Source organism: Ovis canadensis, chromosome 14, assembly GCF_042477335.2.
Source record: "Ovis canadensis isolate MfBH-ARS-UI-01 breed Bighorn chromosome 14, ARS-UI_OviCan_v2, whole genome shotgun sequence".
In the NCBI taxonomy this organism is placed as follows: Eukaryota; Metazoa; Chordata; class Mammalia; order Artiodactyla; family Bovidae; genus Ovis; species Ovis canadensis.
This window is the reverse complement of record NC_091258.1, coordinates 47,972,731-47,993,179: the sequence shown is the minus strand read 5'-3', so window position 1 is coordinate 47,993,179 and position 20,449 is coordinate 47,972,731. Positions and strand designations below refer to the sequence as shown.

At 58.4% G+C, this 20,449-nt stretch overlaps 4 protein-coding genes across 17 annotated transcripts; 1 reads left to right on the top strand and 3 right to left on the bottom strand.

The window, feature by feature from the left end:
• Nucleotides 1-155: 155 nt before the first annotated feature.
• On the bottom strand, nt 156-4,262 carry NOL3 (nucleolar protein 3). Its single transcript, XM_069550103.1, has 4 exons — nt 3,580-4,262; nt 861-1,163; nt 399-710; nt 156-303 (listed from the first exon to the last, which is right to left on the bottom strand). Exons 2-4 carry the CDS (start codon nt 1,153-1,155, stop codon nt 296-298), a joined length of 615 nt encoding a protein of 204 aa, XP_069406204.1. The 5' UTR covers nt 1,156-1,163; nt 3,580-4,262; the 3' UTR covers nt 156-295.
• Nucleotides 4,263-4,329: 67 nt separating this feature from the next.
• Nucleotides 4,330-9,138, bottom strand: HSF4 (heat shock transcription factor 4). 12 transcript variants are annotated; one of them, XM_069550082.1, is made up of 13 exons: nt 8,903-9,138; nt 8,153-8,261; nt 7,936-8,063; nt 7,719-7,843; nt 7,373-7,448; nt 7,175-7,239; nt 6,577-6,673; nt 6,194-6,321; nt 5,844-6,071; nt 5,248-5,353; nt 5,084-5,149; nt 4,878-4,947; nt 4,330-4,644 (listed from the first exon to the last, which is right to left on the bottom strand). In XM_069550082.1, the coding sequence occupies exons 1-13, from the start codon at nt 9,023-9,025 to the stop codon at nt 4,493-4,495; spliced, it is 1,473 nt and encodes a 490-aa protein (XP_069406183.1). In that variant the 5' UTR covers nt 9,026-9,138; the 3' UTR covers nt 4,330-4,492. The 12 variants fall into 12 exon arrangements, 10 of the variants coding, with proteins under 10 accessions (XP_069406183.1, XP_069406185.1, XP_069406184.1 ...); XM_069550084.1 differs by having other exon boundaries at nt 5,844-5,967; nt 6,577-6,597; nt 8,903-9,129; XM_069550083.1 differs by having other exon boundaries at nt 8,153-8,284; nt 8,903-9,123.
• A 457-nt stretch (nt 9,139-9,595) lies between these two features.
• FBXL8 (F-box and leucine rich repeat protein 8) lies at nt 9,596-13,301 on the bottom strand. The gene is made up of 3 exons (XM_069550102.1): nt 13,161-13,301; nt 11,503-11,672; nt 9,596-10,942 (listed from the first exon to the last, which is right to left on the bottom strand). The coding sequence occupies exons 2-3, from the start codon at nt 11,652-11,654 to the stop codon at nt 9,970-9,972; spliced, it is 1,125 nt and encodes a 374-aa protein (XP_069406203.1). The 5' UTR covers nt 11,655-11,672; nt 13,161-13,301; the 3' UTR covers nt 9,596-9,969.
• Nucleotides 10,034-19,205, top strand: TRADD (TNFRSF1A associated via death domain). Of its 3 annotated transcripts, none has more exons than XM_069550101.1 (6): nt 10,034-10,817; nt 12,880-13,379; nt 16,693-16,851; nt 17,739-18,016; nt 18,099-18,297; nt 18,433-19,205. In XM_069550101.1, exons 3-6 carry the CDS (start codon nt 16,701-16,703, stop codon nt 18,741-18,743), a joined length of 939 nt encoding a protein of 312 aa, XP_069406202.1. In that variant the 5' UTR covers nt 10,034-10,817; nt 12,880-13,379; nt 16,693-16,700; the 3' UTR covers nt 18,744-19,205. The 3 variants fall into 3 exon arrangements, with proteins under 3 accessions (XP_069406202.1, XP_069406201.1, XP_069406200.1); XM_069550100.1 differs by lacking the exon at nt 10,034-10,817 and adding an exon at nt 12,521-12,784; XM_069550099.1 differs by lacking the exons at nt 10,034-10,817; nt 12,880-13,379 and having other exon boundaries at nt 16,600-16,851.
• Nucleotides 19,206-20,449: the final 1,244 nt, after the last annotated feature.

Here is a 20,449-nt window from a genome sequence, read left to right as displayed (position 1 = left end):
AGACCTGGGTCTGGGGTCTCCAGGGGTACAGCTTGTACTGTTGAGGACAGAAATGGGCTGAGAGCTGTGCCATGGGGACAGGGCTGCCCAAAGACTTTGGGACTTAGAGGCACACATCCACACCCTCATTCCTAGGCAGAGAGCCACAATCAGAGTCCAGGCTGACCCTCCAGAATTTATTCACTTTCAGTGGTACTGGGCCAGATGGAACCTTGGTGGCATCTGACCCCACCTTGGCGGGATCCCAGATCCCATTGCTGCTAGGACGAAGAGCGGCCTGTGGGTGCTATGGCTTTCAGGAATCTAGAAATAATAGAGGGGCGTGGTCATTCAGATAGAGCCCCGCCTCCTCTGCCTCCCAGGCCACGTCCTCCCACCAGGTTTGGGTATCCTCACACCTTCAGGCTCGTCTTCAGCCTCGAAGTCAGGCTCTGGCTCTGGCTCCGCCTCTGGCTCTGGCTCTGCCTCTGGCTCCGGTTCCGGATCCATTTGGGGGTCCAACTCCGGTTCAGCCCCTTCAGAGGTCTCGGCTTCCAGCTCTGGCTCAGCTTCCTCGGGGGTTCCGGATTGTGCTGCCTCGGAGTCCTCAGGACCCCGGGCCTCATCGGATTCTGGAGCTCTGGGCAGCCAGGGGCACGTGGTCCCTGAGTCAGCAGCCCCGGGAGTCCAGTGGCCTGGGCATGGAGGGTCATAGCTTCGTTCCCGGTAGCCTACGGCAGAGGTGGGAGTGTCTCAGGCTCAGTTTATCCTCGGTGGTTTCCTCTGCACACGTGCGAGTCTTTGGGGAAGACCACAGATCGATGCCCTCATGCCACGCCCCCTCCTCTGACCTAGGCTCCGCCTCCCCCGCGCGCTCTCACCGGTCCCCACGTGCTGCCAGTCCCAGGCGGGATCGGGCGCCCGCACAGTTCGCTGGGCGCAGCTCAGCAGCTCCTGGCAGGCAGCCTCGCCCTTGCTCTGCACCAACAGCAACAGGCGGCGCACCCTGCGTTCGGCGTCAGGCAGCGCGTCTAGAGCCTCGTACTCGGGCCCGGTGAGCACGCCCCGTGCCAGCAGCGCATCCAGCAGCAGCCCCGAGTCCGCCTGCAGCGTCTCTACCAGGCGTTTCCGCTCGCGGTCGATCGTCTCTGATGGCCTCTCCTGGGTGTTGCCCATGGTAGGGGCTGCATGGGAGGTGGGGGGCCGAGAGGTAGTGGGGGCCGGAGCTCCCCTGCTTTTGACCTCTCTCCCGGGGCCCCAGTGAACATCCGTGGCTGGGGTCTAAGTTCACCTGGATCTCTGCGGTTTGTCAGGCCCGCAGCGCAGCACCGCTCCTGCCTCCCTGACCTTTTCTGTCTTATTTCTCCCTCTGGCTTCACCTTTGGCCCCTAAATGTTAACTGTGGCACTCCTCTCCTCCCCTAGCTATCCCAGGATCCTCATCTACTCTGACTGCTCTCCCCAAGCAGGTCCTTCCTCCTGAGCCCCTGCCACCTGTAGATACCGCGAGAGATTCGGACCTAGTTTATCCAACCTAACTTCTTTCCCAACCTGCTTCCCCAACTTACAGCTGGTCCTGATAACCCACACCCAGCTTGCAATCAAGTTCCTTTCCAGTCTATCTGCCGAATACTTCTGTCAACTTCACCAGAGTCTAGTCTTTCACTTCCAGCCTAGACCCTGCAAAGCTCCATCTCTCCCCTCCCAGATCCCAAAGTGCTGAGAGTCTTCCCGCTCCTCTCACCTGCCAGAGGAAGTCCAGACACTTATCCTGACTCTGAGGTCCATCCTTCCAGGACAGGCCCCTGCCTCTGCACCCCCTCACTGATACCACCACGTGTTGGAACCCCAGTGTGGTTTCCTAGACTCTCCTGGTTCCCTAATACCTGAGTAGAGATACCTGAGTCCTCCTGAGTATTAGCTCTGACCAAGATCTTCTGACATACCTGAGACCAAACTGTCTCCCTGCTGCCCTGAGAATGATTCACAGCCATCATCTTGAAGTATCCAGGACCCAACTCATAAAAGCTACCAGCAATTGTCAAACTTTCACTGTTTTCCTCAGTGGATCCTCCCATTTTGAGAGGCTGTCACCACCCCAACAGCAGGCCTTGGGCAGAAATTAATCTGCTTTGTTCACTTATCAACAGCCAAGGACGATGGCTCATCTCCTCTTGGGTCACCTGACCCAGGCAGCAAGGTCCCTGGCATTAAGGGGCAATTAGGTCAGGCCCTGGGCCACTCCCGTTCTCAGTCCATCTCCCTTGGCTTTGGCTTTGTCCAAGGGTTTCATCCTCTCTTTGGGGTGCCTCCTTCACCTCCTTACCTGGCTCTACGTCTGGGAGAGAGGACTCAGTCTTAACCCCCATCTCTCTCACTGCCTGCTGTCATGCTATGCCTCCCTGGTCATTGCACCCCTCCTAGCCCTACTGAGGTGTCAGCCCTTCCCTCAGGCTATGAGCAGAGACCCTTCGCCCTTCCCTTTCCCTTCATGTCCCATCTGTGACAAATGCTGCTCCTCCACTGACATCTCAGTGAGAATCGGCATCTCCCTCCACCCCTCATCTCCTGTAACAGTCTCTCCCAGCACCTCTCACTCCTGTCCCATCACCCTACAGAACAGTGACTTGGACAACTCTCTAGGGTAGGATTATTGTGCCCATTTTACAGAGGAGGACACAGGCTCAGACAGACCAAGTGGCTAGCTCCAGCCTGAATTACGAGGGCTCTGGCCAAGCAGAATGCCAACCATGACTACCTGTCCCTCAACCCTTGTGGGACCACCAGAGAGAATCCAGACTATCTGTTCACTTCCCAGCCCCTAGATAGGAGGCTTTCCCCCACTTTCCTCAACCATTCAGTACCGGCACTTCCCAAACTTTGTAGACACTGTTCCCTGGGCCTGGAATCCCCTTTCTCCCTCCAAGTGGTGGACCCATCTTCAAGACTCAAATGTCCCCTCGTTTACCCCAATGCCCAAGTGTCCCAGAGGCAGATTCTTTCCTTCTCCTCTGTATCCCAGTGAACATCATACACCCTCACTAGGCTGACATCACCGGACTGTGTACCATGGATCCTCTGCCGTCTTACTTGAGGTTTCCAAAATCTGTCCCCACAGTCAAGAGTGCAGGAAGGGAGGGAAGGCAGAACCCACTGTGTACAGGTGCAGAGAGGGAGGGGACATATTAGTTCGGCCCCTCCTTTTTTCTCCCTCCTCCCCAAATTATTTTCATGTTAGCTTCCTCCTCTAGTTACCTCAAGTCCTGCCTTTTGTCCTGTCTGGACAGCAGAGACCCCAGCTAGTCTGGATCCTCTGAGATTTAATGCTCAGAATATCGAAGTTATGTCCTTCAATGGTCACAGCCCAGATTCTTCCCAGAGGACCTGGCGGCTCCAGTTAGCACGCGTGGTCGGGGGTCTCTGCCGCCCTCCCCACCTCGCTCCCTGCGCGCGTTCTTTCGCTAAGGAGCGAAGGTGGTGGGCCAGCGCGGAAGACCGCGCAACTGCGAACTCAACATCCATCCCTCCACCCAGCCCCAGAGATGAGTCCTGCGGAAGGGAGGGGAGGGGAGAGGGGAGGAGAGGGGCGGGGCTCACAGACCTTCGCGCACGGCTGCTGGTGGTGATCGGGCACGGATTTCGCCCAAACTCAGTTTCTCTTCCCTCCCCCAGCCGGAGGGGGAGGGGTTCGGTGGGGCTCCCGGTCCCTGCGCTCCTGGCGGCCCCACTCACGGGTCGAGCCTCGGCAGGGCAGGAGATGACGAGGCAGAAAGGGCCAGGCGGGGTGGGGATGGGAGCAGCAGCTGCAGCGGGGGCGGGGCGGCCAGGGCTGCCGGGAACCCGGAGGGGGTGGGGAAAGGGGGCCGTTCTTCTCGGGACGCGGGGAGGCCGACCGCAGAGGTCGAGTACCGCCTGGCCGCGTTTACGAAGTCCGCTTTCCCTCATCACCCCGGGCGCGCCGGAGGAGTCGGGGTGGGGACCGTTAAGCCCGCGGACCCAAGTACCCCAGCAATTCCCAGGAGTTTTATACCCATTCTCTTTGCCTGCACAGAGAAGGCTCAGAGAAGGAGACCAGCTTACTGAAGATCACAGAGCGGGTGCACTGCGGTGCTGGGTGTGACCCCTAAAAGCCCCCGATTCCCGGAGGTCTCAGTGGCCATGCACCATCCCTGGATTCGCACCCGGAGGATGGGGCCTAAGCAGCAGAGCTCGGCCTCGGAGGCACCTCCGCTCTTCAAGGGTTCCTCGATTAACATTAAAGCCCTGAGATTTGGACGTTTCTATGAAGGCAAAGGCACCCCCCACCTATGACTTACGTGCTCCCTGGTCGGTAGAGGAAAGAGACCAGAAACACAGGGGAAAAAATGCGGTTTTATGCAGGACTCGGGAATGGAGAGGGGCTGCCAAGTAACTGGGGCTTCACTCAGAGTCCACCAGGGGGCTCAAGGAAGCCGAGCGGGGCGTGCTACTGCCGGCCAGCCCCTCAGCAGGGCTGGCTCGGAGCGGAGGGTGTCTCAGGGGGAGGGGTTGCCTCCCGCGCCCACGTAGGAGGCCCGGCTCTCAGGACTGCTGTAAATGGGTAAAGCTCCAGGCAGGCTGAGCGCTGGGCCTCCTAAAGACGCTGGGATGTCCAGCAGGAGTGGTGCCCCGAGTGTGGAGTCCTTTCCTAGGAGAAGCGGGGCTGTACTCAGCAGGGAGAGACGGGCATCTCCTTTCTTCGGGGAAGGAGAGCTTCACTCGCCTTGCCCTCTGGTCAGTTGGGATGAAACATCCACTCTCAACCTCTCCCTCTCGCTCCGGGGATTTTCCTCCAAAACACCGACTGCCCAGCCCACCCAATCGTGATAGCTCAGGCCCCTCGGGGTCTCCCCCAGGTCCCTGAGTCACCACATATATTACCTGGGCCTGGAGAATTTAACCCCTTAACTGCCAGCTCAGTCTCACCCTTCTCTGGAACCAAGGGCTGCAACTGCAGAAGAGAACCGCAGGAAGCAGCTGGGGAAGGGAGCTGGGGCTTTGGCTGAGGGAGAACAGTGGTGGACTAAAGGGCTTGGCTGAGCAACCCTCAACACCCACCCCCACCACCCTCCCCACCCCCATCTTACCAGGGACAGCTCCATGTCTAAGTCCATCAGAGTCCATTCCCGCCCTTGGAGGCTGGGGCCCAGCACCTGGGGGGAGCTCTGGGTCAATGGTGTCCTCCCCAGGGTGCCCAAACAGCTGGAGCCCACTGAGCCCTGTGCCCCTGCCTCACTGAACGTGTACTCACATCCAGTGGCCCTGCAGGCTCCACACTTTCAGGGGGGGCCCGAAGCAGCATTGGAGGCAGCAGACTGTCTGGGCTCCGGCCTCCCTTCTCCAGGTCCAGAGGGCCCCTGTGCACAGAGAACTGCTGTTGGCCACTCCTTGCATTAGGTTTCCAAGGAACCTGGATACATCAGGATCTAAATCTGACAATATCTAGAAAGCGCTAGAAGAGGACTTCCCAACCCACACACACAGAAGGGCACAGGGAAAGCACCTTCTGCCTCCTACCTTCGGCCTGAGGTTTGGGTCGTGTGCCTGCCCCGACCCAGGCACTTATCAGTTCCAGTGGTTCTTAAACTGTCATGTACTTTACAATCGCCCCAGTGGTGGCATTTAAAATGCAGACTCCTCAGCCCTGCCACTGGGAAGTTTCCACTTTCCAGGGGCCTCTGAAGCTGGTGCTCCTTAGAGCAACTCTGCGAAATCAGGTCAGATCATGGCTGCCTCCTCAGCCACCCTGGGACAGACAAAGCTGGGAAGTTTCAGGACTAGCTAGTGCTGGTCTAGCTGCAAAAGTGGCCCATGAGGTTTATAATCACAAATGGGCTTTCTGCTCACCTGTCAGGAACCTCCCTGGGGCCTCTTGGTTCAGGCTGTTGGGCATTCCTGGGCCCCTCAGGGCTGAAGCTCCCCTTCCCCTCCAGGATGGCCTGCACCACAGCCACAGGCAGCGGTGGGGGTGCTGTCACGCAGAAGTCACACTCGTTTGGGGCCAGGGCCAGCCCGGCCTCGCCTTCCCCCCCTGGGCTGGCTGGCTCTTCTTTGAGCAGTGCCAGGCCCTTCTCCCTGCACCAGAGAAAAGCTTCAACCAGACCCTGGCGCTGACCTCTCCCCCTATCCCCACAGCCATCTGGGCTGCCAGGCCCGCCCCCCACAGCTCCCCAGAGGGCAGCCCCAGTCCCTCTTACCTCCTGCCACCACTGGAGGGGGAAAGCCTGGTTCCTTCAGGGGAAGGAGAGTCTTCCGGGAGGTCGGAGATGATGGGGCCCCTGGCCCTGTGAGGGCTGCTGAGGCCCAGCGTGGTCTCCGGGAGGGGCTGTAAGTAGAAGACGAGGTTGAGCCCTTCACCTCAAGTCATAGGGTGACTCAGAGCCCGACTGGTACCACATGGGCAAGACCTAAGGAGAAAGGCTTGAGGGGGGAGGCTTGGTCCATGCTGGGTCTGGTGGGAGGGAGGCTAGGCTCCATCTTCTCTTCTATTTCTTTTCTTTTTTTTCATCTCTTCTTTTTGGGGAATGGGGAAAGAGAACAGGCTCTCTATGGAGAGATGAGAGAAGAAACAAAAACCTACCGACTGGATAAAGTAGGGGTCCTGCAGGAGGGCACCAGGTAAGGGGCAGGCGTTGAATTTGGCTGGCGTTGGGCACCCCTCATCCAGCATCAGCGACCTGTGCAAGGTGGCCAGGAGCACAGGTAGGGGGCTGGGCAGGTTCATCTCCCAGGCCCCTCAGCCTGCATCACCGCCCTCCCACAGGCCCCAGCAGCCACGTCAGCAGAGCTGAGGCCTGTTGCCAGGGCATCAGTCACATGCTGGAGGCAGAAGGGGCTCCCCCCCACAGAGATGGAGGCCCTTTGGGGGCAGAGGGAAGGGAGGAAACCTGGTTTGGGCCCCAGAATAGTTTGTGGTGAAGGGGAAGGGGATCATGGGGTGGAAGTACAGGGTTAAGGTCCTGGAAGTGAGGGGTCTCAGAGTCAGGGTTTTGGTGGTAGAATTAGGGGTAGGGGGGAAGCCCTGGAATGGGGCTTTTGGGGAGATGGCCATGGGTGAGGAAGATGGTAGTGCAGGGGAAAGGCAGGTGAAGGGGTTTCTGAAGGAGAAGGAGTTCCGCCTGGGGCTCTGGCAGGGAGGTGCTGGAAGGGGTAGGGGTGTCTCTGGGGTTCTCACTCACAGCTTCCTCTTAGCTCCTGCGCTGCCAGACCCAGCCTGAAGTGGCCCAAAGAGGCACTGGATCAGCTGAAAAGGAAACAAAGGGTTAACTCATCTTTGGGGCCTTGCCCCTCACTCTAACAAGACACTTCCAGGGGGCTTCCAGGACTAGGCGTTGTGGGGGGGTACGTTCAGGAGTGGGGTCGGGGGAGAGGAACACCTTGCCGATGACCCGATGCTGTTGACCGTGGCTCTGCCGCAGCGTGACCACCTCCCTCCACAGGATCTCGTTCTGCCTGGGGAAAAGGCGTGGGAGGGTGCTGAGGCATCTGAGAGTTCGCTGGGTCACCACCCCCACCCCCAGAATGCAGGCCCGCGCCCATGCCCACTCGGATGGTCGTCCATCCTTAGTTAAGAGACTGCCACAGCTCGGCCCACTGGTCTTGGAGGTACAAGAGAGGTACAAGAGAGGAAGGAGCTGCCCAGAACCGTCTAGAAGCCAAGTGTCCTCGCGCCCAGAGCCCCCCTTCTCCCTCCCCATTCTCCTCCGCCCCCTCCCCCCGCACTGCCTGAGTTCCCGCAGCCGCGCCTCGGTGCTCTCCTGCACTCCCCGAAAAGCCTGCACCTCGCCCAGCAGCCGGCCCAGGTCCTCGGGGCGCCAGCGGCCGTCGTCGCCGCGCAGCGCGGGCACCTGAAGGTGGGAGGCTCTCTCAGGTAAGGGTCGCACGGAATAGGTGTCCCACTTCCACCCGGGTTCGCTGGTCACTGCTGGCCGCCCCTAACCTTGCGGCGCACGCGTTCCAGCAGTTGCTCTCGGCCGCGTACGAAGCTCGGGTGCTGGAACTCGACGTGATCCCGTTCGGGTCTCAGCAGGCCACCCTGCTCGATGCTCACCACCTTCCGAAAACCGTCTAGGGAGCGGGGCGCGGGGGCGTAAGCTGCTAAGCCCCCGCGAACCAAGTCACCCACGCTCTATTCCCACTAGGCCCTAGGGACTCACACATATTGAGTTGCCGCACGAAGCTTGCCATGTTGCTGTGCTTGAAGTATTGGGGCAGCACCTCCTTGGCGAAGCGGCTCTGGTCGCTCACGAGGAAGCTGGTGCCGCTCTGAGGAGAGCACCGCCCGCCCACTCACGGTGCGGGCGGAGACCAGACGACACAGTGAGTGGTGCCCGCCCACGGCCAAGCCAGTGGTCCGGCGCGCGCACACAAACTCGCACTCACTCTGGAGACCGAGGCTGCAATTCATGGGGACGTGGGACGAGGCCGGGCAGGAACCAGCCCTGAGGCCTGTCCCGGGGCGACCACAGTGAACCTCTATCCTAGCCCACCCAGACTCCCTACTCGGTTCTGTAGGAGGAGGTGCAGAAGCCAGACTTGGGTTCCAGACCCGGACGGCTCCCAGACCTGCGTTGTGACTCTGAGTTAGAATCAGACCTAGCCCTTCCTTTCTCCTGGTCTCTGTTTTCCCATCTGTCTGATGGGATAGGGTGGGAACTAGAAGACCTCAAAGATCCTTCGGGTGCTGGGTCTCCTTCAGAAGGCTCCTACCCTTTCCTCTGCCCGAAGGAAGTCGCCTCACCTCCATCTCCAATATCACAACCCCCGCCCAAGCCGTCGCCTACCCTAGACGGCTGAATCAAGGGACCCATAACCCCGTCCCAGGCAGGGGTTGATGAGCGTGGACGTTCACTAACGTGGAGGACTCCCGGGGACCACTGAGGAAGTCGAGGGGCCCCAGCCCTCACCGGGCTCCAGCGGATCAGGTGGTCGGTGCCCGGGTCGCCCACCAGCGCCCATAACTTGCCGAGGAAGGCAGGCACTGGGCTGGGGCCCGGCTCCGTGGGCAGCGCGGCCGGCGCTTCCTGCATGGCGCAGTCTCGGCCTCGTTAAGCGCTCGGGCCCGGCCGCCGCGGGCTTGTCAAAGCCGCGGAAAGTGCTGCGTTTGCCGCCTGCCCCGCCCTACTCCGCCTCCCGGCGCCGGGTCAGGCGGGGGCCACGTGCGAACTGGCGGGGCGGGGCTCTGGCCGCGGCCGCACCACCAGCGGACCGAAAGGGCAGTATGGGATCGGATGTGCGTGGGGGCAGGGTGCAGGAGGGAGGGAGACCTGAGTTCGAGTCGCACCCTACTCAGGCCCGCTGTTTGCTCTTGTGTTCTTTGGGAGAAATCGAGCGTACACAGCCTGATGTAGGCTGGGAAAGCAATGCAATGGGCACAGCCAAGCGGTAGAGGGGCAGATAGGAGCGGGCGAGGGTGGGGAGGAGAAGCAGACACCCTCCCGCGGAACCTGGGACGCTGTCATTCCGAAGATGCCAGGACCCCGACCCTGACCGCTGCAGCCGCACCGGTAGAAATGGACCTTGAGGTCTCAAACCCTCCCTACCCCTCTTCCAGCCTCTGTCAGTTCAGAGCAGACCCGGCCTTTCACAGGACGCAGAGATAATGCTTGATTTGTTTATTTCACACTCCGAAGGCACTAATACACACACCCCCTGAGGCACACTTGAGCCAGTGCCCTCCCTCCCCCCCACGCCGGGGCCGCCGAGCTAGCGACACTTTTGCAGAGGACTGGGATTGGAGAAGGGTGATCTGTGTACTGCAGGGACAGTGAGTGTCTGCAGATGTTGAAAGCAACGAGTGGGCTCAGGGTGCCCTGGACCGGTACCAACGCCACTCCATAGGCTCCAATCCTCGAGAAGGACAAGAGGCAAGAGTAACAGAGGAGAGGGCGAGCAGCTGGCCCGCCCCTGGGCAAACCCACGCAGCATTTCAGAGGACACACGTCCGCAGGGAGCGGAAAGAGCGTTTGTCCCATCACGCCACAAGCGTGGGCCGCCAGGGATGGGGCTCCCGCGCTAGCTTGAGCGTGTAGCTGCGCAGGCGCGGGCAGCGCGCGCGGAAGGCGTGCAGCACGGAAGGTCGCACCACGCAGAAGCAGTGCACCTCACGCAGGCCCGCGCAGCGAGCTGCCAGCTCCTCCAGTGCGGCGTCCAGCTCGGCCGAGGCAGCGGCGCGCACCTCAAGGGCGCGCAATGTTGCGGCGTAGTGGCGCGCCGCGAAGCGCACTGGGCCTACGGTGTCCCCAGAGAGGCTGAGGCGCAGCGCAGCCACCGGTACGGCCGGCTGCAGGACGCGCGTCACGCTCTCTGCAGGCAGCACCGGCTCTAGCTCCAGCTCTACCTCCAGTCCCGGATGGCGGCGGCTCAACGCGGCCCAGGCTTCATCAGGCAGGGGGGGCGCGCGTGCGTCTTCCGGACACGCGCACCGCAGGGCGAGGAGCTCGAAAGGCGCGCGCTCTGGCGCCGCCAGTGCCTCGAGCGCGGTGCGCGACAGGCTGGCCAGATGCAGGCCAAGGGCGCGCAGGCAGGGACAGGCCTCTAGTAGCTCGAGCACGGACCCCGGCCCTACGCTGCCCACCAGCGTTCTGTTATCCAGAAAAAGGCTGCGGAGCTCCGGACAACCGTGTGCCACCTGCAGCACCAGCGCGTCGTCCAGTGAGAAGGGCAGGCGCCGCAGGTCGAGGTGGCGCAGCGCACCGGCCGCCCCACAGAGGGCGTGCACCGCGTCCAGGACGTCGCGGCCGGCGTCGAAGAGCGGCTTTTCTCCGCGGCATTCCAGGCACAGGCCTCGCAGCCCGGGGGTACGGCCCGCCAGTGCAGCCAGTAAGTCTGTGGCCGCCCGGCGACTCGACTTTCTCGACGGCTCAAATTCCAGCCATAGATTCTGAACGTGGTCAAGGCAGGCGGACAGATACGGCGGCAGCATGCCTTCCAGCTCACAATCGCAACTTGGGGGTAGAGTGGTGGAGAAAAGGCATGGCCGGCCAAGTCCCTCTCTCTGGGTTCCGGTTACCATCCCCACTTACTGCCCCCTACCCACACACCTCCCTGTTCCGACCGTGCCTGGTCACTCCTAGGTATGCTAGGAGGGAACCCTATCCCTTCCTTCAGACGCATCTGCCGCCAGTTGAAACCGTGCCAGAGAGAGCCAGGATATTTTAGAAAATGGGCTTTCTCATTGGTCTTTCAGGAGGCGGGGCGGGGCCTGTGGGCAGCCGCATTCACGTTCTGCCTGTCATTTCTCAATAGAGTGAGGAAGTAGTTAAATCTCTCTGCCTCAAATTTTATCTGTGCGATGGAGATAATAATAATACCCGTACATCACATAAAGTGTTTGTGAGGATTAGAAAGATTGGTATACGTAAGGCCCTTAGAACAATGGTTGGTACACAGTAGGTGGCCAATGTTAGAAATGACGCTTTTTAATATGAGGAAGAGTCACTGCATCTCCCCAACCTCTGACTCTACCAAGACTGGGAGAAGGTGGGAGGGGGAAGAACCTGCTCACCTGATGCTCGTGTCGTGCCACACAGCGCTGCAGGTGGCAGCGGCAGCCCAAGCTCTGCAGACCCTCGCTGCAGCAGCGCGGTCAGGCAGGGGCAGGTGGCGGAAGATGAGCACCAGCACCTCCTCCGGCAGCTGTTCTCCGGGCTCGGCCATGGCCAGGTGGGGGCCCCCCTGCAGGAAGGCCACAGTATTGAGGGGAACACCTGGAGCCTATGTGTAGAAATGCTTGGGGCCCAGGATCCGCTACATAAATTTGCAGAGCCCAGTGCAAAATGAAAATGTGGGTCTCTCTGTTTAAAATATTATCGAGGATTTCAAGACCGTGACAGCAGAGATGTAACCAAGCTATTAAACCAAGCCTGGGACTGTGTACACAGATCTCAGACCCATTAAATCTGCCTGGGATGCTGAGCATTTCTGATTCTTCCTTTAAACTATGTTCTCACTTGTTGAACAAATCCACGTTTTATAATATTCTATTAGGAGGAACTCAACCACGATCCACGCACCAGGTTGATAAAACCAAATACCCGGATTTGGGACGATGCTGTCAGATCTTTCTCCTAGTAACCAGTCTTCTCTGAGGAAGTTGGAGGGCCATTGCCCAGGCCCTGACTCCAGACCACCACGTCTTCCCCAACCCCTCGTCCCAGTCTCCCTCTAAAGCACCATCACGGCGGCCAGAGAGCCCGGACTAGTCTTACAGAGATCACTGAACTGCTTGCCTCCCAACTTAGACCCTGAGTACTTAGGGAACGATGGAGCCCAAGCACCAAGGGCCATTGAAATGGCTTCTAAAAGGGCGCTGGACATTTGTTCACACTACAGATTTCATGGCCCCACCTACTAAATCAAGCTCTCCTCAAACAGTAGGGCCCAGGAATATGAATTTCAACACGTGCAGGTGTATGCCACAGGTCCCAAGTTGAGAAACCGGGTCCTAGTCCCACCCGTCACTAGAGAGTGACGGCAGGGTTAATAGGGCGGGAACATTAAGGAAAACTTTTAATTGGCAGGGTGCAGGAGCCAATCAGGAAGCAGAGGTGCGGGTGGGGCATAGCTGAATACGCAAGGAGAAGGGAGGCTCCTTCCTCCACTTCACTGGGGGAGACAACATGGGTTCTTCCAATGAGAGGCCAGCGAGGCAGAGAAAATCTTGGGGTTGTGAGGGCCTGAGGGACTCTGGATTCAAATTCCGATCCTGAACCCCGAGCAGCCCAGGCGGTTTAGGCTCCACTGGAATTCCGCAGACCCACATCAGAGCGCGGCCTTTGTTGGAGACTGTGCGTCCTTTTTGAAGTTGCCAATTTTAGTTTAAGGTGCTTAAAGGTTTTCGTACAGAACGTTTGACGCCACTGGCCAATTTTCTATTTTCTAGGCTAACTGTCCCTGCTGGAATTTGTGTCTCGAGTACCGGGAGTTTCTGATACCCTCCGCCACGCTTGAACTTAGCACCCAGTTCAGAGTGTCAGGTAGAATCAGAGGAGCTCGACCAACCCAGAAGGGGACGCCCCCTCGTTGCTCCATCCGTTACCCGCTGGAGGAAGAGGATCGGCTCTCACCCTAGGGCCCTCCGGCCTCGTAAGAACCGCGAGTCCTCGAAGTCCCTTGCCGCGGGCAGTTCTGCCTGCTGTTTGACCTCAGGCGCCAGTGTCTTACCTGCGCAGCGGATCGGGTGGGCTTTGCCCAGAGGCTGGGTACTGGCCGCAGAGGACGGTGGCGGGAAGGAACCGCGGGGAACCCGGGGGGCGGGACGCCGGGACGGACGGGGCGGCTCGGACTGGGGTGCCGCCCCTGCGCTCCGCGCACACCCGGAAGCAGCGCGAGTCCAGTGGAAGCCGGCGGGCGTGGGAATCCAGGCCGGGCCCAGGCGGCCAGGTTAGTGCAGAGGGTGGGTGGGCTTTCCGTTGCGGGCAGGAGCCGAGGCGGATCCTGGCTCAGGAGCACGGGCGCGGTGCAGTTGTCACCCGCGGCTGCTCGGGTCAGGTGGTGGTGGTGGTGGCCTATTGGGCTGTTTCCGTTGGAGGCTGGAGCGAGGGTACCGACGCTGACCCCTGCGAGTGCCTTGTCCCATAGGGGCTTTCAAGGGGCGGCAGGGCCCTGTGGGTGAGAGGACGGGGTGGTGCTGGTTCTGAACAGACATTGGAGAGAAACCCCTTGCCGGTTAGAGCCAGTAGCAAGCGCGAAACTCCAGCAGGAGGGTGGGCTAGTGGGAGGCCGGGGAGCTCCCCTCTAGAGCTCTGAGAGGCTCTGCTTGAGTAGATGCTGGGACTAGCAGCTTTTCAATCCTTGAGAGGCCACGCCTGCAGGTCGTCACCGCCTAGCCGGCCAGAAGCGGAGCTACTCAGGACTGTTACTATTCAGTCGCTAAGTCGTGTCCAACTCTTTGCGACCCCGTGGATTGTAGCACGCCAGGCTTCCCTGTCCTTCACCGTCTCTCAGAGTTTCCTCAAACTCATGTCCACTGAGTCAGTGATGCCATCCAACCATCTCATCTTCTATCAGTGTTAATGGAGCGCTGCGCCGGCTGGCTACCGATGGCAGGGGCATATTTTCCTGAGTCGGTACCCATGTGTCCCTTACGATCTCAGCCCAACTAAGGGTTCCCAGGACCCCAGCGAGCCCCGCTGGTAGAGAGGCGGACTCCAGGTGGGTGGGGCGCGGGGCTTCCCGAGGAGGGGCTTCTGTGAAGGGACACAGTTCTCAAGGGGGCTTAGCGAGCCAAGGCCCGCCTCTCACCCCGCCCCACCCCTGCCACTTCTCAACAGTTATCAGGCTGTTTGACTTCTACAGTCCTAGAGAGTATGACAGAGATTCCCCCTCCTCTTGGTTTGCAGTGTCCTGCAGGCTGGCCAGTTGGGCAGAGGACTGTCTTGTCCTGCCCTTACTTACCCACCCTATGGGGTCAGCACCCTCCAGTCAAGGGGCTAAACAGATGCGAAAGAGAAAATGTTTTGGGGCCAGGTTCCCACTTCTCCACTCTGGGCCAATACCCCAGGACTTCCCACTTGTCTCTCTACTGCTCTTGGTCCCACTTGTCATCTACCCTGTTTTTGTTTTGTTTTGCTTTTTAAGAAAAACAAATATGCCTTTTTAATACAAAAGAAATGTCTCTATTTTGCATAAAGTAGAATATTTAAATGAAAATAAAAACAACCCCAATCTCCCCCTTCCCCAAGACAAATAAACAATGCTAATTTTTTTGTTAATTTCTATTGTTTTGGATAAACACACAAGTATTAGTTAAGTTTTCTACCAAAAGATTATGGGGGGAGCTGGTCAAAAGATATGTTCCCTGTGCTCAAACTCAGGGTAGGGTTATCAGGTATCATTCTTCCTGCCAGGTCTGGGTGAAAGTGGAGGGCACCATTTCTCTTTTCCTTTATTACTATTTTTTTAAATTTGCCAGCTGTACCTCACAGCTTGAGGGATCTTAGTTCCCTGACCAGGGATTGAACCCAGGCCCTTGGCAGTGAAAGCACCGAGTCCTAACCACTCGGACCACCAGGGAATTCCCTTGAACCCATTTTTCTAGGAAGAGGGTATAATGTTGCCTCGGGTAAGGTCTGAAGGAAGAGGCAGGGCAGTTCTCCACCTGTCGCTCATAGTGCTGTAGCTGGGAGGCAACTTTCAGGCCAGTGCCATGGCTCCCTGACTGAGAGTTTTGCTCCTTGATCTAGAGCTAGGATTTTGTTGAAGATAGATTGAGGAGATGCTAATGCCAAGGGCCCTGACTGTGTTTGGACAGAGAAGGAGCCTGTATCAGAACAACTTGAATGGCATCAGACAGGAGACTAAAAGACTTGAGACTAAAAAGGAATGATTTAATTCACATAACAGAAAAGTCCAAGATGCACCTAGAGCCACGGACATGGTGTGGTTAGGGGTACACTTCTTCATCTCTTGGCTCTGTAGCTTTCTATGCCAGTTTCATTTTCAGTCAGGCTGAGAACAGCAAAGGAGACCTTCCCTTCCTTCTAGCTCAGCTTAAAGATAGGAAAGGGAAACTTGTTCCTCTTTCCTATTGGGTTAGTTGCTAAGTCGTGTGTGACAGTCCACAGACTAGCCACCAGGCTCCTTCCATGGGATTCTCCAGGCATGAATACTGGAGTGGGTTGCCATTTCCTTCTCCAGGGGATCTTCCCAACTCAGGGATTGAACCCAGGTCTCCTGCATTGAAGGCAGACACTTTACTGACTGAGCCACCAGGGAAGCCCAAATTGCAGGTTGATTCTGATAGGTCCAATAGGAATCCTATGCCCAACCCAGAACAAACCATTTCAGGAAGGTGAATGGAAGATCCAGATTGGCTAGGCTGGACGTCAGGAGCAAGGTTGGTCCTTCCAACAGGCCTGTGGATTGAGAAAAGGGTAGAGGGAAGTCCCCAGAGGTCAGTCAGGACTGTGGTAGAGAATCTAGGCAGGTGCAAACTACAGGTGTCCTTTGAAGTGAAACCAGGAGGTACAGCAGGAATGCCTGAGAAGAAACCTAAGTGGGGGGCTCTGGGATCCCTGCTGCCGCCGCTGCATCACTTGTTACATGTCCGACTCTGTGCGACCCCAGAGACGGCAGCCCACCAGGCTCCCCCGTCCCTGGGATCCTCCAGGCAAGAACGCTGGAGTGGGTTGCCATTTCCTTCTCCAATGCATGAAAATGAAAAGTGAAAGTGAAGTCACTCAGTCGTGTCAGACTCTTCGCGACCCCATGGACTGCAGCCTACCAGGCTCCTCTGTCCATGGGAGTTTCCAGGCAAGAGTACTGGAGTGGGTTGCCATTGCCTTCTCCTGCAGGGATCCTCAAATTTGAACTGAAGGCATACCAGGACATGAGTCTGCTTGTGCTGTGGGGCGTAGACACCATCCAGGAGGAGGGTGTCTCCAGTCAGCTTTGAAAAGAGAGACACCCTGCCCTGAGGAGGGGAGCAGAACTTCTTTCCTTTTACTGCAACATTGTCCCTCTCCTGTCTCACCCCTGTGACCCTGGGCTCTTTCTCAGAGAAGGCAGTGGAGGGACAGTCCTGACTACGGCTCTTAGCCGAGCTGGGACCAGAAGCAAAAGGAACTGCCTAGGGGACTATGAATTTACCTTCACAAGTGTGCCAGCTGGCTGGGGACAGCTGGGCCACGTGGGACTGGAAAGCTGTCTCCAGGGCTGGGCCGGGGGGTGATCTGAATGCCTATTCTGTCCCCAGGAGGCAAGATGGCGGCTGGGCCAAATGGGCTTGAGGAGTGGGTGGGCAGCGCATACCTGTTTGTGGAGTCCTCGCTGGACAAAGTGGTCTTGTCCGATGCCTACGCTCACCAGCAGCAGAAAGTAGGAATGTACAGGGCTCTCCGGACTGCCCTGGCAGGTGTGTGGCTGGGCAGGTACTTGGGGAAGAAACGGCGGCCTGGGGCTTTTGTGGGCGGGGCCAGGGACTGAAACGCACCCCTACCTCTTCAACTCTATGGGCTTGTGCTTAATCACTGCTTTGAGGAAAAGATTCCTTGGGGATGACAGGAGGATGCCCGGTTACGTAGTCTTCTCTGGTACGCATAAGTGCCCTTCGGCATAGACTTGTGTTCCTGTGTCTGTGTGTAGTCTACCTATGTGTGCACTAATATCCCCCTACTCCATGCACCGCCCCCCCCCCAACTCAGGCTGCTTGCTCACTGCTTTCTACTAATCTTACACACTCTCTCTCTTTTTCCTCTCTCACTGCAGCACTCCTTGCCCAGGACCCTTCCCCAGTACCTCCCTTTCCAGCCTACTTTTCCCATCTCAGGGCAGAGGCCACAGGAGGTTGGGGGATCTGGCCCCAGCCTCAGAACAGCGAGAGCCCCTCTCCTTGGGAGGGGGGAAGCAGTACTAGGAGGCGGAAGACCTGAAACCTCCCGCCCACTGCATGGCCAGCTGCCTACCCACAGGTCTTCGCTGCCCCGGGCAAACGCCCCTTTCTATACTGCAGTCTCTTCCACGACCCTTTTGCCAACCCTCATTTGAGGCTTCAGGGATGCAGCGAGAGTGGCACCCACTCCGTCTCAGGGTGATCCCTGTGATAGGTCCTGCCCTTTATTCTGGGTTGTTGCTGTTTGCCTCATCATTCTGCTTCCCAGCCGGGAGCTCTGGGGTATACCCGCGCCTGTAAGTGTCTGGGGATGGGGTAGGCGTCTCATCTCAGGCTTCATTCCTTCTCTGGCCTCATGGAGCATGGCCCCGCATGGCGACCGCATGGCGCCTGACTGGCCCCCTCCGCAGAGAGTGGCGGGAGCCCTGACGTGCTGCAGATGCTCAAGATCCACCGCAGCGACCCGCAGTTGATAGTGCAACTGCGTTTCAGCGGGCGCCTGGCGTGCAGCCGCTTCCTCCGCGCCTACCGCGAGGGGGCGCTGCGAGCCACGCTGCAAGGGTGCCTGGCTCGGGCACTGGCCCTGAACTCGGTGCCGTTGCAACTGGAGCTGCGCGCTGGCGCCGAGCAGCTGGATGCCTTGCTGACCGACGAGGAGCGCTGTTTGAACTGCATATGCGCCCAGAAGGTGCGGCCGGGCTGGGGCCAGTGTAGGGTGGGGCGGGAATTCGCTGCGGAGACCTCCACCGACGCCACACTCTCCTCTTTAGCCTGACCGGCTCCGGGATGAGGAACTCACCGAGTTGGAGGATGCGCTCAGGAATCTGAAGTGCGGCTCGGCGGCGGGCCAAGGGAGCGATGTGCAAGGCACTCCAGCCCCCTCGCAGTCTCTGGCACCTTCTCCGCCGGAGGAGAAACCGCCACCACCGCTGCCTGGCCAGACTTTTTTGTTCCAGGGTCAGCCCATAGGTGAGACTCCCGGAGAGAGGGAAAGGCAGGATCCTCAGGAGGATGAAGCTTGGGGAGGGGCGAGGTCTGGACGGGGTAGTCATGGCGGGGATGGAAGGGTATCCCGAGCTCACTCCCTCCCCACTCTCTCTGCAGTGAACCGGCCGCTGAACCTGCAGGATCAACAGAAGTTCGCCCGCTCCGTGGGCCTCAAGTGGCGCAAGGTGGGGCGCTCTCTGCAGCGCAGCTGCCGCGCGCTGCGGGACCCGGCGCTGGACTCACTGGCCTATGAATACGAGCGCGAAGGGCTGTACGAGCAGGCCTTCCAGCTGCTGCGGCGCTTTGTGCAGGCCGAGGGCCGCCGCGCCACGCTGCAGCGCCTGGTGGAGGCGCTCGAGGAGAACGAGCTCACCAGCCTGGCGGAGGACTTGCTGGGCCTGGCAAATCCTGAGGGCAGCCTGGTCTAGGCCGAGTACCAGAGAAAGGGGAGGTCGGTCAGTTGCCCAGTCAAGGTTTGGAGCACCTGGATGACAGTAGGGTGCCTTCTGCTGCTACTGCTGACCTCTTGTCCACCATGCGACTCTGGACCACACTTAGCAACCCCACTTAGCTGAGCTGCTGCGCAGAGATGATGGCGGCCCTCTCCAGGAGTCAGACAAGCACCCACCATGTCTGGGGGGTGCCACTGGGCGTTGTGTTCTAGATACTAGGATAGAGACAGAGTGAATGGGTCTCTGTCCTAGTATCTCGAACAGACGTGCTGCAAGGTCTGCTTCACCTTCTGCCACCCTAGAAGAAGGGCTTTCAGCCAGACTTTACCTCTTCATTCATTATTATTCATTAAGGACCTGCTGTATCCTAGGCATCATCCTGGGTACTGCAAATACTGTGGTGAATAAAACACACAATTCTTGTCTGTCGTCAGTTCACACTCAGTGTGCAACTCTGAATATAAAGTAATAAAATACTACCCATTTTTTGGATGTGAAAAATACAAGGCATTGTGGGAACCTGAGCAGGGGCCTAACCCAGGTTAGGGGTTAGGCTTCCTTGGGGAGAAATGAGTGTGACTATTGGTGGGGGGTGGAATGAGAGAAGGGCAGTATTCTTGACATGGCCAGCCTCAGGTGAAGTCTTGAGGAAGGTGAGAGGGAGGGAGTGTTAGAACAGAAGGTTTACAGCGGCTGGATCTAGGAGTGGGTGGATTTGCAGAGACCTATTGGAGAGTGGGGGAGGTAGAGGCATTTTACAAGAGTTTGGATTTTATCCAGAGGCAAGTGAGAGGCCTTTAAAGGGGTTTGACAGTTCAGGCTGGGAGTGAGGATTCAGAGGGAGAGAGTACAGTCCCCAGGCTGAGGCAGTTGGTAGCAGAGATGGAGGGAAAGGATGAACACTGAGAGTTGTTTAGGACAAAGGACAACAGGCCTGGTGACACTGAATGAGGAGAGCACTCCAGAGTTTCTGAGTTTCCAGTTAGATGGGAGGCGTGATCTGCTTGCTGAAATAGGGGCCCTGGGGAAGGTGAAGCGCTTGCTCTGTTTGGGACAAGCTGGGCGTAATGTTCCTGTCGAACACCAGGAGTTCAAGGATAGCTAGAGCTGTAGTTTTGAGTTCAGGAGAGGGTCAAGTGTAAGGACTGAAATGTACAGGTGGGAGTAGGTGGGACAGCCCAGGGGGAGGTCCTGAAGGACACCAACTGGAAAAAAGAGCAACCCAAAGAGGAAGGAGGAAAACCAGATTGGAAGACAGAAGAATGGCTGTACCTGCTGTGATGGAGGCTGAGAATTTGTGAAGGCTGAGGAGTGTCCACTGGAGTCAGGGAAAAGGTTACTAGGTGGAGGCTGTTTCTGGGACATAGTGGGGACAGCCTGATACCAGACCACAGGAGGGATGGGAGTGGAAGCCATAGGGAAAGCCACAGATAGGAGAGGACTCCTGAAAAGTCTGTGAGCAGGAGGGTGAGGCCCAGGATGGAGGGTTTATTTTGGAAGGGAGAACATTGGTGGAAAGAAGTCAGAAGGAGCAGTCACCACTGGGAAAGAAGATGGCGCTGGGTAGCAGTGTTGGTTCCCTAGTCTGCCCTCAGAAACTCCGGGGTGGGGTTGGGGGTGGGGGTGGGGTTGTCTACTCCAGTCCCCACTGGGTGGGGCCAGGAGGCTCTGAGTTCCAGGGA